At 41.7% G+C, this 18,375-nt stretch overlaps 2 protein-coding genes across 2 annotated transcripts; one reads left to right on the top strand and one right to left on the bottom strand.

The window, feature by feature from the left end:
* Positions 1-845: 845 nt before the first annotated feature.
* On the top strand, positions 846-12,707 carry atp2a1l (ATPase sarcoplasmic/endoplasmic reticulum Ca2+ transporting 1, like). The gene is given in 25 exon segments (XM_063892801.1): positions 846-1,129; positions 2,070-2,087; positions 2,411-2,493; positions 3,650-3,754; positions 4,336-4,474; positions 5,000-5,080; positions 5,176-5,261; positions 5,356-5,653; positions 6,186-6,352; positions 6,440-6,528; positions 6,610-6,712; positions 6,967-7,098; positions 7,267-7,383; positions 7,488-7,706; positions 7,798-7,909; positions 8,744-8,809; positions 8,812-8,966; positions 9,092-9,312; positions 9,399-9,601; positions 9,693-9,778; positions 10,320-10,453; positions 10,534-10,651; positions 10,769-10,886; positions 11,150-11,191; positions 12,046-12,707. Coding segments are annotated over 24 exon segments (2,973 nt in total). The 5' UTR covers positions 846-1,011; the 3' UTR covers positions 11,155-11,191; positions 12,046-12,707.
* Position 12,708: 1 nt separating this feature from the next.
* Positions 12,709-18,175, bottom strand: sult1st6 (sulfotransferase family 1, cytosolic sulfotransferase 6). Its single transcript, XM_063892802.1, has 7 exons — positions 17,526-18,175; positions 15,727-15,855; positions 15,235-15,332; positions 14,950-15,076; positions 13,883-13,977; positions 13,630-13,810; positions 12,709-12,961 (listed from the first exon to the last, which is right to left on the bottom strand). Exons 1-7 carry the CDS (start codon positions 17,710-17,712, stop codon positions 12,849-12,851), a joined length of 930 nt encoding a protein of 309 aa, XP_063748872.1. The 5' UTR covers positions 17,713-18,175; the 3' UTR covers positions 12,709-12,848.
* Between the last annotated feature and the right edge of the window lie 200 nt (positions 18,176-18,375).

Here is an 18,375-nt window from a genome sequence, read left to right as displayed (position 1 = left end):
CTACCTAAGCCGCTGTATATCTCCCCGCTGCTTTCCTTTCCTCATAAAAAAAAGAGGAATAAAAGTTGATCCTTCTGTATGTGCAGCCGCGGCTTTTCCTCTGCAGTGCGATAGTGTGACACTCTGGCTCTCCTCTTGGCATTCCTGTCCCGCAGTCATCATTCCTCCCCTACACACTCACTTTTCCTGATCTTTCCAACGTCTTATTTAACCACGCTTATTGTCAGTTCTGTTATTATGCGTGGGTCTGCAGAACTTAAATGTGCATGTGTCGACCAGAGGAGTTGATGCAGTGCTTGTTTATGCTATGACCTTTGAACTTTATGTGTCAATTGGCAGACGTGCATGACTCACACTCTCAAAAGCAAAAGTGCCAACTAATTATGGTCCCAAATGATTCTTCCACTATCTCTCACTAGCTTCCTCCTCTCTCTGACTGCGGCTCGGCCACCTTCCTCAGCAGAAACCAGTTGAGCCGTCACTCAAAGCGCCCCTCTCCCCCCTTCTCCTCCCCTCTGGATGATCTCCTGTCTCACTCTCTCACCTTCTCCCTTCGTCTTATTCCACTGACCATGCATGTTCCAAAAACAGATCTCATTTTCATCCTCGGTGTAGAACCCCCTCCTCTTCACCACCACTCTCCTGCATTTGCCCCCCCCCCCCCTCCAAATCCAAGCCTTGTCTTCAGTTCCTGTCCAAGTCTACCATCTCACCTCCCCATTGCTCCACCTCGAACCCCACCCGCACCCCCACCATGCTGTCCCATGCTGGAATTTGGGGGCGTGTGTCGGCGGGGTATCCACCAATCCTGAGCCCTTTGGTGGTATAAAACCCTGAACATGAATGCAGATAATCGCTCTTTCTGTCAGACCAGTACTCCTGAATTGGAGTGTGCCGCACTTCTAGGTGAGGGTGGTGGAACAAGGGTGAAAAACTGCAGACAACAACTAAGAAGTCAAAGAGCGAGGATAAGCACGGTTAGACGGGAAATCTAACGTCTAATCAGAGAGGATGGAGAACTCCCACGCAAAGCTTCCGGCAGAATGCCTGAGCTACTTCGGGGTGAATGAAGAGACCGGTCTCTCTCCCGACCAGTTCAAGAAGAACCTGGAAAAATATGGCCATAATGGTGAGACTGCGGGAATTGGGGGCGGGTTTTGAGGCCTTCTGAAAGTTCATATTTGGCCATTAGGCCACATAGAGGAACTTCTCACTTCACAGTTAAAGAAAAAAGAATGTTTTTTGCATTTTTAATATTTCACAAAGTTCATTTGCTTGGATAGTTTGTGGAGATGTCTTCCTGAGTCAGCGGAGATACTAGTGGAGTTGGGCTGAGATTTTGCATGAGATGCCTTTTTAGAGAGGATTTGCAACAGCTGGTAGAAATGCAGGGACATTGAGAAGCAGAGACTTTGAGGGCTTTAAAGAGCTATTTAAAGATGGCCAAAGAAGATGGCTGGAGAGCGAGAGAGACAGGTGATGGCCCAAGAAGCTTCATGGGTGATATATGGGGCAGGCGTTAACAGGAGAGATGGATAATTTTAGGCTGGGGATAAATGGGAGGTCCATAGATGGCGTACTTCTTAAATAATCCTTAATATGATTGCTAATCAATACCCAGTGGAATGGCAGTAGACAGAACCCTGTAATATGTGATTTCCTGTAAAGCATTTTTTTTTTTTTTTACAGCGATGTTTCTGTTGGGACATTTAAGTGAGCTGCCATTTGATGGAATGTTAATTTTTTCTAATATTTAAGGAATTTATCAAGTTAGAGGGACTGCGGTGATTTGGCCTAGGTCAGAAGTCAAAGCAGAAAGAGCACAATGGCTTTTTATTTTTTATTATACAGTTCTTAAAGTAATTAAGCCTGTAAAGATGGAAGTTAGAGAATGTGAGAAACCGATGATCTTTAAGGTAACATTTACCATCTCCAACAACCAAGTATAACTTACTCTGCCAAGGTTTGGATGAAAATGTAACTTGATGAATGCCATGTTTCTTTTCAATTAACTAAACTTCCTCTTTCTTCTTCTCGTTCTCTTCCTTCACCTTGGTGTCCAACTACAGAGCTGCCCGCTGAGGAGGGTAAGTGTCTATCCAGCCACATTTACAAAGTATTTGAGTCAGAACAAGAGCTTACAGACACCTGATATGAACTAGACCATCATTAATGCTCTCGAAAGGGTTGTAATAGCAATACATTCAGGCAGCAATTTGATTGAGTGATGCATACATACTAATGACATAAAACTAGCCACAAATATCGGAAAAATGGAAGAAATTTTTCTAAATCCATTCATTATATACTCTCAGCACTTCCCTTTGAACCCAAATACACTTTCAGTGATCATTAATGTCTCGATAATTATCCATTGACTCATATTCTCTTTATTTTCTGTCTGGCTCAGGTAAGAGCATCTGGGAGCTGATCAGTGAGCAGTTCGAGGACTTGCTTGTCAGGATCCTGCTGCTGGCTGCCTGCATCTCTTTTGTAAGTGAACAAGTGTTAGTAGTTATTTATTTAATCAGGTCAGTAATTCTAAACTTTGGCTATTCCTGTTACGTTCCTTTCAAACTCAAGTAACAGCAGTAGGATTTGTAGTTGACATGATAGTAGCAACACATTCCACGGGACACTGACACCACGTGTGATCAGACAGTTCACTTTTACCTATTAAAGAACAGGCGCACTCTTCAATTCATTTTTAAAAGAATAAACTCTTTTAAACTCTATTTTTGACACAATAACTTTGGTGCAATTTTTGATAACCATCCTATAAACAGGTCATTAAAATGCATTAACTTTAAAACCCACTTCACACACTCTTACAGTAAACAAGCATGCAGCAGTTGATCACTAAGGTCTTGACACTTTGTCCCGATAACTCCTTATCCCCCTCCACCCTTCCATTTATTTTTGAGGATGACAACTTGAGAGGAGGGAGAAAGATTGCAAGCTTGTAGGAGGTGTATTAATTCCTATACCCAGCTTTCACCCCTTCGGGCAGCTGTCATGATGGCCTTAGAAGGCGAATATTGAGGAGCCAGTGAGAGATGGGGGTCAGGGAAGTATAGGGGGGCTGAGGGGTTTGGGTTTATTTTAAGAAAGCCCAAAGCTGAGGAGAGAAACTGAATCCTTCGGGAAAGGTCAAGCCTGAAACAAGGAACGAAGGGCCTCCGCGGAGAGAGGCTTGAAGTCAGAAGGAGCAAGGAGTAACGGGACACTGAGATCAAATTAGCGTCCATTATGTAATTATATTATGACGTATAAATATCAAAATAACCGGCATTAACACTTGGAAAGATAGGAACTGACAAGGCCTGAATAAATACGCCTTTAAAATCATCACACCTTTTTTTTTTCACATTGTTGCATGTGATTACAAACTACTGTGAAACATGCAAGTGCACATGTTAACAACAGACAGCCTCCACAATCCCCGCAAATGTTCCATTTTTTTATTCAGATTTAACACATTACAGACCAGGTTTCAAAGTTGCAAGGTATATTTTCATTCAGGCACAATCCAAATGTTTAAACGATAGATTAGGACACATTTGCACGTTGTTTCTCAGGAGCGGTTTGGCCCACTTGTTGCCTCCTCTTCTGTGCTCACACTAACACTGATCTGTTCTTCTTACCTCAGGTGCTGGCCTGGTTTGAGGAAGGTGAAGAGACCGTCACCGCCTTCGTGGAACCCTTTGTCATCCTTCTTATCCTTATCGCTAACGCCATTGTTGGAGTGTGGCAGGTCAGTGACGTGGCCCGGCGTGTTGAGCAATAAGACGATGACAGAAAGTACACAGGCTCCAGTTACTGCCATGTCTCCTACCCAGGATCAGTCGCTCTCAAGTTAATGTTACAACATAGAGTTCACATTTTATAAACATAAATAGACTCTAACTTCAATTTAAGTAGACTAATATGATGTAATCTGCAGACAGGTGGTAGATGATTCACTTTATGCTCTTCATGCCATGAGGAAATTGGCACTGGCAGAATCAGCAACTATTTTTTTTTTACTGATATTGGTAACCTTATTTTAATTGAATCCCTCTAAATAGTATATTTCTAGGCTCATTTTCTAATTTTCTAAATGTTTTACATAGATCCGTGCCACTGTCGATACAGTTATTGGTAATATTGGAAATAAAAAGACCTACTATCAATCGTAATTTCAGATTATACATATTACTCATTCGTCATCAGTAGGTTGTGTTTCAGTGTGTAACTGCTGTCCGTAATGACTCATGTATACTTTTTTATCAAGCTGAACCCCCTGTTTTCTTTGGACTCTTAAATGACTGTTTATTCTGTCTGTGTGTGCCACAGGAACGTAACGCTGAAGACGCCATCGAGGCTCTCAAGGAGTACGAGCCTGAGATGGGCAAGGTTTACCGTTCTGACAGAAAGAGTGTGCAGATGATCAAGGCCAGGGAAATTGTCCCTGGTGACATCGTGGAGGTGTCTGGTAAGAAATGTCAAAATTTATCATTTTTTCTTAAGTAAAACCAGATGTAAATGTTTACAACCGTGACAAGGGGAATAAAATCCCTGTTGTGTCCACTAGTTCACCAGCAGACAGCACACAGATCCAGGGCGTTGCTTACATTTCTGTTAAGGGAAAAGACACACATATTCAGGATATATGTGTCTGATAGCAAAGCTGCATGTCTTTTTAAGGACATATGAGAAGCACTGCTGTTAAAACATGCTGACTGAAGGAAATCCTGAGTATAAATACCCCCAACTAGCACCTGCCACACCTCTTCTCCCCTCACTGCCATTGCCCACTTCTGTTCATTTCTACACACCTGTTGCCCCCTCCCCCTCCCCCACCATGTGTGGGTTGTTGTGGAGGTGCAAATAGGTTGAAGATAAGCATATTCACTACAGTTGCATTTGTTTTATGTCAAATATATATAACATATTGATTCATTTTATGACTTTTTATAAACATTTGTTTTACTGACGATTTCTCTGTGATTCCCAACAGTCGGTGACAAAGTCCCCGCTGACATCAGGCTTGTTTCCATCAAGTCCACCACCCTGCGTGTTGACCAGTCCATCCTCACTGGTAAGCTTACAAGAAACCCTAAATATTCCACTATGTGTTTTTTCTGTCCAAACGCTTTCGTCAGTTTTGATTAAATGTTGTGTTTTCCCTCTCAGGTGAGTCCGTCAGTGTGATCAAGCACACTGAGGCCGTCCCCGACATGAGAGCTGTCAACCAGGACAAGAAGAACATGCTTTTCTCTGTAAGTGATTTACCAACATCGAGGAATTCTGTGTGTCAGTGTGTTGTCTTTGTAAATTTCCTTAACATTACCTGTACCTCTCTCTCCTCTGTAGGGTACTAACATCGCTGCCGGCAAGGCCATTGGTGTTGCTGTTGCCACCGGAGTCTCCACTGAGATTGGTAAGATCCGTGACCAGATGGCTGCCACTGAGCAGGAGAAGACTCCCCTGCAGGCCAAGCTTGACGAGTTCGGCGAGCAGCTGTCCAAGGTCATCTCCCTGATCTGCGTTGCCGTGTGGGCCATCAACATTGGCCACTTCAACGACCCCGTCCACGGTGGCTCATGGATCCGTGGTGCTGTCTACTACTTCAAGATCGCTGTGGCTCTGGCTGTGGCTGCCATCCCCGAGGGTAAGGGAAGCACGCTATTAACAGCGGAAAGTGGCAGTCAGACAGTGGTGTAAAGTCACTGAGTAGATTTACTCAAATACTGTTCTTAAGTACAATTTTGAGGTACCTTGTACTTTTACCCCACTGCAATTCAAAGGTTATAATTTTACTTTTGTTCCACTACATCAACACTTTAGTAACCCCTGGAGTAACCTTCACAAGCTACCTTACAGTGTAAACAATTATTCAAACTAGCTGCGCCTTTACCAGCTTCAATGACTCTTTAATGCATCAATAATTATAATCAAAACACAATATATATTATTCTAAAATGGATCTGCATAATTAGTACTTTTGGCTTGTTTTGATGCCAATACTTTGCTACTTTAGTAACATTTGAATTGCAGGACTTTTACTGTAACAGAGTATTCCTACATTCTGGTACTTCTACATTTACTTAAGTACAAGATCTGAGTACATCTCCCTCCTCTGCAGACAGAGTTAGTGTTTGTGTTCCTCCACCGCTTCACATTCACCCTAACTTGTCTCTCAGGTCTGCCCGCTGTCATCACCACCTGCCTTGCTCTCGGTACCCGCCGTATGGCCAAGAAGAACGCCATCGTCAGAAGCCTGCCCTCTGTGGAGACTCTGGGCTGCACCTCCGTCATCTGCTCCGACAAAACCGGAACCCTCACCACCAACCAGATGTGTGTCACCAAGGTGGGTGAAACACTGTTCACACTCAGAAAGGTAAATTGCGTTGGCGACTGTTTGGCCTACAATTAAAATGGTTTCCTCCGCCCCCAGATGTTCATCATCAAGAACGCTGATGGCGACCATGTTGACCTGGATGCTTTCGATATCTCTGGCTCCAAGTACACCCCCGAGGGAGAAGTGTAAGCTGGTTTTCATTCTTCAAACTCAGGCATACATAAAAGTGCACTCTGATTTATTTCTAATGTTTCTCCGTCATTCAGTTCCCAGAACGGTGCCAAGACCAACTGCAGCTCACACGATGGCCTTGTTGAGATGGCAACCATCTGCGCCCTGTGCAACGACTCCTCTCTGGACTACAACGAGGTAAAGTCATAAGGTCGTGCAGGGTGCTTAAGATAAGATGAAATGGACCTTTATTGAAATTCTGAAATTCAGTTGTTAAAGCAGAACAGAATATAAGAGAGAAACACAGCGTACACATGAGAATACACAGCAGGATGATAATTATTATAAAGGAATAAAAAAAGGTCCGAGGTGCACCACAATAGAACACTTCACTGGAAAACCTTGTGTCTTGCCACAGTTAATTCATCTGAATCCTCCTCTTTAATCTCCAGAGCAAGAAGATCTATGAGAAGGTTGGTGAGGCCACCGAGACCGCCCTGTCCTGCCTGGTTGAGAAGATGAACGTGTTCAACAGCAACGTGAAGAGCCTGTCTAGAGTTGACAGAGCCAACGCCTGTTGCTCAGTAAGTTTCCCTCTGTTATTTGCTACATGTTACAAAACTCACATTTTTGAGCAACAGCTGAAAAAAATAGCTAATTTTCTTGCAAGATTCTTTGCAAGGTTTTTTTTATTGAAAATGTACTACTTTGTACCAATCTGCCTTTCTAATAAAACGCTTTTTATCCAACAGGTTGTCAAGCAGCTCATGAAGAAGAACGTCACTCTGGAGTTCTCCCGTGACAGGAAGTCCATGTCCGTGTACTGCACTCCCACTAAGGGTGATGGTGGTGCCAAGATGTTCGTGAAGGCAAGTTGCTCCTCTCTTTCTTCACACGGCCTTTGATCAGACAGCTGCACTCTGACTGTGAAGCATTCGACCCAACATGAGATAATCGTTGTTTTCTACCACAGGGCGCCCCAGAAGGTGTGATTGACAGGTGCGCATACGTGCGTGTTGGAACTACCCGCGTGCCCCTGACCAGCTCCATCAAGGACAAGATCCTGAGTGTGATCAAGGAATGGGGTACCGGCCGTGACACCCTTCGTTGCCTGGCCCTCGCCACCCGTGACAGCCCCCTGAAGATGGATGAGATGAACCTCGAGGACTCCACCAAGTTCGCCGATTACGAGGTGAGAGCCCAGCGCCTCCATGAAGAGATGCATGGTACGACTGTGACTCTCCATGTGAACCCTTTGACTGAACTCACGTCTCTCTCCTCAGACTGACCTGACCTTTGTTGGTGTTGTGGGTATGCTGGATCCCCCCCGTAAGGAGGTTGTTGGCTCCATCGAGCTGTGCAGAGCTGCTGGAATCCGTGTCATTATGATCACCGGTTAGTATTATGGGCTGGAGGAATTATCAATAGAGAAATGTGCCGTCATTAGACTTGATAGATCTTTATTTTCATTGCACAGTACAAGTGCTGATATGACGAAATGCAGTTAACATCTAGTGCTGAAAATGCGTATTAATGTAGTGTAATTTATCATTTAAGTTTATACATTCTGACAGAGTAAAGTATTTACAGTAAACTCAAACAAAACCAAACATAAACAATGAAAAGTCTGGTTAGTAAACTTGATCTAACTGAATGCAAAATAAACGTATCACACAAAAATAATACAACAAAAAGCAAAAAGAAATACAATATAATTTCAGTTTTATTAGGTCAGTAGTTTTTCAAACAAAATATGTCAAAAAAGGAGCACACACTTTTTTATACTACACATTCCAGTAGATGGCGCCATTGCAACACCTCTTTCGAGCCATGTATTTTCTATGCACTGCAGCTACAGACCGTGGAGTTATAGCTGACCTTAAGAACAACACACTGACTCTACTATCACTAATTATATAAAAACTTAACCTAAAACCTTAATGAAAATCTAAATTCAAACATGTTATAACCTAATGTACAAAATTATAAAATGAATTACGTATTTTACATAGTAATTATATAGTATTTAGTTGGTATTTTTTGTTAGCTGTTGCAAGGAAATATAATTTAACCAATGCGTTTTAGTGTGGGTTTTGTATTTGGTCAAATATCCACTGAGTCCTTGTTATCTGCAGCATTTTAGGAAGTCAATATAGTTCTTCAGTTTCACATCCCAGAAACTGCAATTTTAAGGACACTTCACTGAACTTCTCCTCCTCCATATTTCAGGTGACAACAAGGGAACCGCCATCGCTATCTGCCGTCGTATTGGCATCTTCACCGAGGAGCAGGATGTTGAGGCAGGGCCTACACCGGACGTGAGTTTGACGATCTGCCCCTCCACGAACAGGGTGAGGCTGTGAAGAGAGCATGCTGCTTCGCTCGTGTGGAGCCTTCCCACAAGTCCAAGATTGTTGAGTTCCTGCAAGGATTCGATGAGATTACTGCTATGGTAAGATCACCTAACACACAGACTATGATTTCAGATCTTTCTGTGGTTTTGTGTCAGGTTATTCGTCTGTACATGTGTGCAGTTTGAGAGTAGTTGAACTCATCCGTCCTCTCCTCCCTCCCTAGACCGGTGATGGTGTGAATGATGCCCCTGCCCTGAAGAAGGCCGAGATCGGCATCGCCATGGGCTCTGGCACTGCCGTTGCCAAGTCTGCCTCTGAGATGGTCCTGGCTGACGATAACTTCTCTTCCATTGTGTGTGCTGTTGAGGAGGGCAGAGCCATCTACAACAACATGAAGCAGTTCATCCGCTACCTCATCTCCTCCAACGTTGGTGAGGTCGTCTGGTGAGTGGCTGACGTGATTCACACACCTCAGCCTTCTCTCTCCGTCTCCGTTTGTCTGATTATTAACCCTTCTTTCCCTCTCTCAGTATCTTCCTGACCGCTGCCCTGGGTCTGCCCGAGGCTTTGATCCCCGTCCAGCTTCTGTGGGTCAACCTGGTTACTGATGGTCTTCCCGCCACCGCCCTGGGCTTCAACCCCCCCGATCTTGACATCATGGGCAAGCCCCCACGTTCCCCCAAGGAGCCCCTGATCTCCGGATGGTTGTTCTTCAGATACATGGCTATTGGTGGTAAGTACGACTTTGGATACCGTGTTTGTATTTTGTTTGAATGCAGGGAATAACCCGGGCCTACACTGACTCCATCATGTCTCCCTCACAGGATACGTCGGTGCTGCCACTGTTGGAGGTGCTGCCTACTGGTTCATCTATGACGTTGAGGGACCCGGTGTCTCCTACTACCAGCTGGTAACTTACCATTCTCTCTCTATTTTATTATTATTTTAATTTTATAATTATACTAAAACATATTTCTTATTTAATCAACCTCCATAACGAGCATACAACTTGGAAGAGACAAATGTACAATTTCAAAATACAATTTAGCGTCATCATTTTTATTTTTCATAAACAGCTTTAATAATACAATGACTGTCCTATCCAAAGCTGTACAAAATAAAGTTAAAAAACGGAGAAAAAGGGTGAGATCTGGCAATGCTTGTAATAATGGTGACTATATTTCAAGAAACTTCTCAAACTGTGATCCTGCTGGGGTTCTTTTCTCCACTAAAAGGACGTTATTTTTAACCCTGTCTCTCCATTATGTTATACTGCTGGTCATAATTATCCTTTTTGGCTTTAAAAGCACAATTTTCACTTAGGAAATTAACTTTCTTCTCTGCATTCATTTAATCCAGTATGAAAAGGGCTGTATTTAATGTATCTTCCATGTTATCTTTCAAACACAGTAACAAGCAGTCACTAAATAACCTCCCTTTCCTCTGTACAGTCCCACTTCATGCAGTGCCACGCTGACAACGAGGACTTCGCCGGCGTTGACTGCCATATCTTTGAGGCTTGCCCTCCCATGACCATGGCTCTGTCCGTGCTGGTCACCATTGAGATGTGCAACGCTCTCAACAGGTAAGGTTGAGTCACACGAGATGATGACTCCGGTGTTTTTTATAGACATGTATTAACTTTTTTATTGTTCTTTTTTCAAGCTTGTCTGAGAACCAGTCTCTGGTGCGCATGCCCCCATGGAGCAACTTCTGGCTGCTGTCTGCCATGACCCTCTCCATGTCCCTTCACTTCATGATCATCTATGTTGACCCCCTGCCCGTAAGTCAGCCGATTCATATTGAAATATTGCTCTCTGTGACATGCAGCTTGTGTCGTAGTTCCTCTCTGCTGTCGTCTCCCATCAGTTCTAACCCTCTCCGCTCTTTTGCCCCTCAGATGGTCTTCAAGTTGACCCACTTGAACGTTGACCAGTGGTTGATGGTCCTGAAGCTTTCCTTCCCCGTCATCCTCATTGATGAGGTGCTGAAGTTCGTGGCCCGCAACTACATTGAGTGTAAGTATCCTCTTTTTTTGCTCACTCTAACATATTTAAAAAAATCAAGACATACCTAGACTAACAGTTTTGAGAATTTCATTTTAATATATTAATACTGTCATCTCTTTTAGCTAATTTTGTATTACTATTTTAACAGAATTCTTCTTCATCCCGTACTATCATCTCTTTTATCACTTGATCACTTCATCATGTCTGTTTTCATCTGTCTTATTCCACCCTTCCCTCATCATTAACTCACTTAACCCCTTATTGATTTCCAGACTAAACTCAACCTACCACCATTAGCCTGTAACTAAATCAAGGTATTCCACACATCAAGCTGCAATAAGTAGTTTGTGTGCATGGTGTATTCTCTGCTTTGTCCGAGATGTTATTATGCCATCTGTCCTTAGCAGTGTCTACTTTATACATGATCACACTCCTGTGCTTCTCTGGTTTCTACCTTTCTCTCTACTAAATTCATTCAACATCTGTCACAAATGTTCAAAGTGACATGATGACTAATGAATGAGGAGATCTCCGAGAGCTGCTCTCTGTATCTGATATCCTTTGAGTTCAAGAGATGCCTCAGAGGTCGTTTATCACCTGAGTTGCTGCTTTCTGTTGGTCGTTTATGCAGGAGTGTGACCAATAATTGCTCTTGTGCCATCTTTGTAAAAATGCTTGATATTGTCGGCGTCCCGCATAAAGCATAGACATAGATAAACATATAATAAATCCTTCATGATGCATCTACTTTGTTGTATTCCTCAACAAAGGCTGGATAATGAGCAGATAATGCATACCAGTATACAGTTACATTAATAAACACTGTTTTATTATGCTTAAATTACAACTAAGTTAGGGGTTGTTGTGTAGCCACACCTATTTTTACAAATCTTTTACAATGGGATTATCATGGTTGTACAAAATGCCTTCACCGAAATAGTTTGCTTGCTGCTTTCAGTAGATTTTTATCCCAAAGTGAGACGATTTAGAGGTTATTTTGTAGATAGCATCCTGTCTTCTCAGTGATGTCTTGTTTGTCTGCAAAGATAATTTAAGTGTTGTTCCATTTGATGTGTCTAAAGTGTCCTTGTGTCAGTATCCATTGTCAACCAAATCATGTGTCCCGTAATCCTTTCCTTCTCTAAACTATCCTATTTCTCTCCACCAGGTACAGAAATTAAATTTTAATGTAGAAGAAGAGGATCTTAAGGGTTGGAGAGAAAGAGTTGGAGAGGAGAAGGAGGAAGATCAAATCCAAAGAGGGGAGCCATAGTGAGCCAACCAATAGAAGAGAGAGGAGAAAACACAGGAAAACTTGTGAAAAAAAACAAGAAAACTTGTCAAGAAAATCTACATAAACATAGCCTCTATATAAGGAAGGAGATTTGATTAAAATGGCGGGAAGTGTCCCTGTCGATAAAGTATTCAAATATTTAAGATTTTATTCTCAGAAATAAAGTATGTATTAAAGTGATTTTTTTGTTAAACTTGGATATTCTCAGCTGTTGTGTTTTTGTGTCCTCTGTCCATTTTCATATGATTGACTTTCCAGCTCATTACTTTTATTCTAGTCTTTGTTGCTCGTGTCTCGTGCAGCCTCCCTTCTTCGGCTGGGCTTTGTACAGTGTGGTGTAGGGTTGCAAAATGACTTCATATGGGCAGAAAAAGCACATGCCTCCAGCTGCCAGTGCTCTCTACGGGCTCCATGCAAACAGCAGACTGTTGGAGGTGTCATGTCATAAAATGGGCATGTCCACTCAGTCACAACACTTTTGGTCTTATATATTGTTTACGTGATAAGCTGCAATAAAGTGATGATTACAAACTCAAGTCCTTGTATCGTGGAGCACATTTTTATTGATTCTTTAAACGTAGGTTTGAATGGCTTTCCTCTGAATCTAAACATTAGCAATTAAGACATGAGCTGAAACATATTTACTTTTACTTATTGGTTTTAAAACCCAGCATCCTTTAGATGAGGGTTCTAAACGGCATATTCACGTCCTTCATCTTCTTTTCATAATCTTCGTCAAACATCTTTGATTGCTCGGGTGTGAAATGGTTTCTCCAGTCCCCTACTTGACCTGAAAAGGCAGGAGAGAATACAACAGTGTGAGATATTAAGATCAATATAAAGTGTGTTGAAATAAGCAATAATCTATGGTGCGAGTTCTTAAATGTTTCCCCAAAAATAGCATTTATTGTAGAGCAGAAGTGCTGCAACTAACTGTTTCCTCATCGATATTCTTTTAATGAGTTGTTTAGTGTACCAAATATTAGAAAAACAGGAAAATGCCCCAAATTGACATCCTCAAAGAGAACACTTTAAGAATTACTACACTAAAAGTTAAAGAAAAAACAATAACTAAAATACTCTCAGATTAATTTCCCACCTAAAGATATTGAATCGACTAATAGCTCCAGCTATGTTCAGTATAAGGTTGTTTAGTGAATTAAAAAGTGAAGAATGCTCTAGGGGACGCTACTGTATTGTACACAGTTAAGGAAAGCTTTTTTTTGTCTGGGTTAAGATTAAACTGTCACTGTAACTACATTACATTATAAGGCATTAATGGTATTTTGTCAACCCTTCTCCCTGTGAGTCAACAGCTGGTGAGAAGAGGAGTATATTATATTTGACTCCCAGATCACTCGTTCACTTTTGAAACCTGGGGCTTTAAAAGTGTTAAATGTTTGCTCGTTGTTTTGTTGATATTATTATGATTATATTGTTATGGATTGACTGATGCACCTTTTCTCATGAAGGGGGAGATGGATTTATCAAAAACAAGCTCTGGGATGCAGGAGTAGTTGGCCATGGGGTTCTCCTTCATTATCTCAAAAGAAGTGAGCTCCACAATCCGGCTGATGACCTCATCCGAGAGCGACAAGTCCAGGTACTTCATGATGCGCTCCACCTCACGCCGGGGATTCTGGGAGAGCAAACGTGATAAGAGTTTGCACATCCTGTAATTGGTATTTCAGCATCCATATGTCCTCTGTACCTCTTTCATGTCCTCGTAGAAGAGGTAAAGGATGTTCCTCTTCTCTCTCTCCATCCAGTAACCTTTCACATGGTCATACCACGAGCCCCACGACACTGATGAATCAAAATGCATTGATCATTGATCATAGTAACAGTCCACACAACATGATTGTATGTTAATAAATGTGTTATCTGTGTAGCTTAATCATAAATCATTCATTTTTGGGTTGCCAGGTTGTACAAAAAAATCATTTTGGTTTGTAGTGAACTATTTATATTTTCAAGAACTCATGGATTAACTGATTAACAATGGGCCTCAAAGCACAGATATGCAAACGGCCCCACTGCAATGCACACAGACAAGTGGTTTAGCCTATTTTTGTTTGAGTTCTCGTTATTTTGTGTCTCTGTGCAGCCTTTCTTTTGAACTTTGGAGTTGCTTTGAGTAATTGTTTAGGGCCAGGGGCGCCACTTACCTTCTGGTACAGAGCCGAAGGGAACCTTGTTCAAAGTCCATTTATTAACAACCTGTTAATATTTACAACTGCTGGCTTACTTTTTTACTGCAATAACCTTCAGAAAAAGATTTGAAATTACCCACTGATTACTTTTGCTGTTGGCTTAATCTGTCATAATTCTCTCGGGCTCCAAAGTATTATTAGGAGATATTAACAGAATGATTGAGATGCATCTTTGGCAGTTGCAGTAAGTAGCAGCTGGAATGTTGACTGCATTTGGAAACCAACTCATAAATGAAGCCTAAAAATACACTAGTGGGAATAATTTGTTAAGTCTGAGGAAAAACGTTCATCTGATTGGCTTTACTTTAATCGTGTGGCCTCTCATGGTGCTGCTAATTCTTTCATGGTTGTTAAGGCATTCCACTTTTCTCACGGATAAAATAAGGACGTAGGGATACTCATTTTTCGAAGGCTTTCATGGATTGCAGAAAGATTTTTTATTTAAATTTGTTAGGCTTTTAGAAAGGTGGTAATTTACGGTTTAGTTAGACGCTTTGTGCAAACAAAAGTAAGCAGTTCTATTAAAGGTGACTTGATCCACAGGAATGTGACATAATCTACTTACGCTCTCCTCTCATGAACTTGGGTATGTATCCCTCCCAGGGTCCTGGCTCAGGCTGGGTCTTATTCATACAATCAAAGTGGTAGTAGCTCACCATGTTGTCTTTGGCATTGCGTGCCACGTAGATTGTCTTGGAACCAAGGAGGGACATTTTAAAAGGGGATAAGTGATAACAATGCAGGTATGGCATTTAACTGTTCACCTCTCACACAATTTAAATGCTTCTGGTTCCATATAAGATTGTTAACTTCACTGCAGGACTTTGCTCTTACTAGCTGACAATCTTACCTTGCACTTGTTTTCCCAAAATGCAGGAGGCACCAACTGAAGAGGAAGATGTGTCTTGATGATTCTTGGAGGATCCATGTCCTTCATAAGATCAATACCTTCAACATAAGTTCAGGGAACAAGATTTGAGCATCTAAAGATACTGTTTGAATTCCATTGTATGCATATATGTTTTATGGGTCCTGCTCTTGTGTGAACTCCGAAATACAAAATAAGCCAAAATCATAGATACATTAGGTGTTGCCTACAGTAGCCTACCGTTGGGGGAAAAATACTTTTTCAGTTAAAGGCTAGCTTGGATAGTTGTTTTGCCACCAGCCAAAACTCCTAACTCCTAAATTCTCCTGGAATTGAGTTCTAACACGGCACAAAAGCCTTAGTTTGAGGATTCGTTCTGAAGTAATTAAGTTTAGCAGTAGGTGCTGGAAACAAAGTGCTCTCGAAAATGGACTTAATTCAATTGTAAAGTAACATAACCACATAAATTCACACCTGAGGGGATCGGTGGTGGGGAGAAAATCTCAAGGAAAGGGCTGCGGGCCGGTGTTGGGGCTCGTTTACAGGCATCAGCATCTCCGTTGTGACGAAGCAGGTCAATGATCTCCTGGGTCCATGTGGTCCCTTATGTGCCAGAAACACAAATGAACTCTGAGTTAAACAAGTACATTTTCCTGGTAATGAATTGCACCAGTTTGAGGTCAAATTCCAGCGTACACTCCTGTAGTAAACAAATAAAGCCCGAATGTTTTTGATTATGTTAACATTTAACATAAATGAACCTTGTAAACTGTTAGGGATTATTGTATTGCCTTTCTGGAAAGAAAACCAAATACATTTGGAAACGCTAGCCCTCACAAGTCAAGAGGATTGGTTTATATTGGCTACCTGTTTGCGTGCATTTAGTTTTTGTACTTTTTTCTTAAATGACTGTTTTGTTATCTGAAAGAAGAATTATTTACTTTGGTCAATGTAGCTACACTGTGAGAAACAGTCAAAGGTACAGAAGTATCAAAAATGATTAATGTGTGTATTTTACTGATTTATATATAAAGAAATGATCATTACAATGGCAATGGGTGTTTTGCTGTTGTAATTGTCAAGAAGGGGCTATTTTTTAGCATCCATATAGCCTAGTGTTGTGTAGTTGCAGGGCCGTGCACAGGTATGGGCTAATGTTGCCTGGGCAATGGCCCGTTTGCCCTTTTTGGCTGACCTGCCCTTCTGGAGAGAGCGAGAGTTTTTTATTGTTTCTGTTGTGGCCGAATCAACATGATAAGCCCACAATTAGTATTGTAGCGTCTCGCTGCGGGCAACACACGTTGTCAGCAATGTCATCTGCCCCCAGTCATGTGACTTTGTTTACAATCTGACAGCTGAGAGTAAAGGAAAGCCCACCGAGTCCGGCCTCATACCGCTAAGGTGATCATACCAAAGGCCTGCCTGGCTTTGGTGGCCAATCCCCGGGTCAATCTGTCCCCGGAAATGTCCCCGTTTTCAAATATGCTTTAAAAACACATAGCAAGGTGAAATAAAATGGTAACAAAGTTGATGTTTCGTGGTGCTTGTTCGCAGCAATACAATTATTGTAGCCTTAGCGTTAGCAGCTTTGTTCTTCTTGTATTGCCCGCGAAATTCTGAATGAATAACTCGTTTCAGTGTGAACTAATTCCACACAGTATGACCACCAAAGTGTTTCAAACCAGGTACGTTTTTATTATTTATGTTCTATATCGCTAAGTGTGTGATTACACATTTTACGTTTTATATATATATATATATATATATATATATATTTATTATAGGCTACTGTAGGCTATTGGTACCGATGCGTTAAGACCTCCTCTTCATCTGCTCCGTAAACTCCTCAACGCTCGCTCTCTTCTGTTGATCGCCCTCTCACAGAGGGAGAACACCTCACTGTCCCGCTTCATTGTAGGATTTCTGCCATGTCTCTACCATTTTAGTTTGACCATCTATTATTAAGTTATGGAATGCTAAATAAATAAGTATTTCGATACCTCACCGTCACTGCGCTCATAAAGAATAATAAGAATAATGCGTATTGAACTGGTTTCATTAATTAGTGAGTTTATTTAAGGTAATTAGTTAGAAGCCCCTTTTCCAGTTTAGATCAATAGCTCCTCCAAATGTCTGTGAACGTCCCCGTGTAGTTGTATTCATAACACTTTATAATTCCCAGGACAGAACTTTAAAAAGAAATACATGACACAAAAAAAATGACCTTGACCAAAACAGATGTCTTTAATCCGACCTGAATTGGAGTAGCCTACCTGCTTTGGGATAGGTGGCGATGAGGATGTCTGAGGGGTCAGGACGGAAAGCCCAGATAGCGTCCCAGTTGTTGGCGATGTGGTTCGTGAGAGGAATTCCTCTGACTGGGAGCACAGGGAAGCGATACATGGAGCTGCTCGCCCTCTCAATGGCTTCATGGTACGACAACTTTTCTTCACCCGGCATGACTGCAGTTTTAGTTAGAGGAAAATCCTAAATCTAAAATGTGATTGTAAAATGTATAAGAAAAGGCACGGTACGATGGTTCCTCCTGAGGTAGCTCTCACTCTGGTGGCTTTTAGTCCTTTGTCAAACCAGTTTGCTGCAAATCTGTTCCGGTTTTATCACTATTTACACATCCTGGTCACTCTTTCACTATCCCTGCCTTGTGTCCTTATCTTTTGGCCAGGAATCAATTGACATGGTCTCTTCTGTTTTTACCTGTTTTTTCTTTCCAACAGTTAAAACAGACGATCCCTCCCGAACTCCAAGGTGAGGAAATTCCTCCAGGGACTCCAAAATGTCTTTCTTTGTATGTTTGTAATCTAGCTGTCTGAGTGTTTGCGCAAGGTTCTTGTTTGACAGCGATTAAACATGAAACATGACACAAGCAGACCTACGTTTATGAACTCCATGGAGTTCTCCATGGATTTGCTCAAAACACCATAAGAACAGCTTGATAAGTAATTAGGGGGAGGGAAAAGGGAGGGTTTTATAAAGCCCCATTCAATACAGATGGGAAACTAACATCACAAACAAAGAGTAGAAAAGATTGATGAACATTTAATTTGAGAGAGAGAGAGACTTGAACTTCTTATTTTTGTGACAGACAAAATGTTGATAATCACC

This window comes from Eleginops maclovinus, chromosome 10 (assembly GCF_036324505.1).
Source record: "Eleginops maclovinus isolate JMC-PN-2008 ecotype Puerto Natales chromosome 10, JC_Emac_rtc_rv5, whole genome shotgun sequence".
Lineage (NCBI taxonomy): Eukaryota > Metazoa > Chordata > Actinopteri > Perciformes > Eleginopidae > Eleginops > Eleginops maclovinus.
This window is presented reverse-complemented; position numbering and strand designations above follow the sequence as displayed.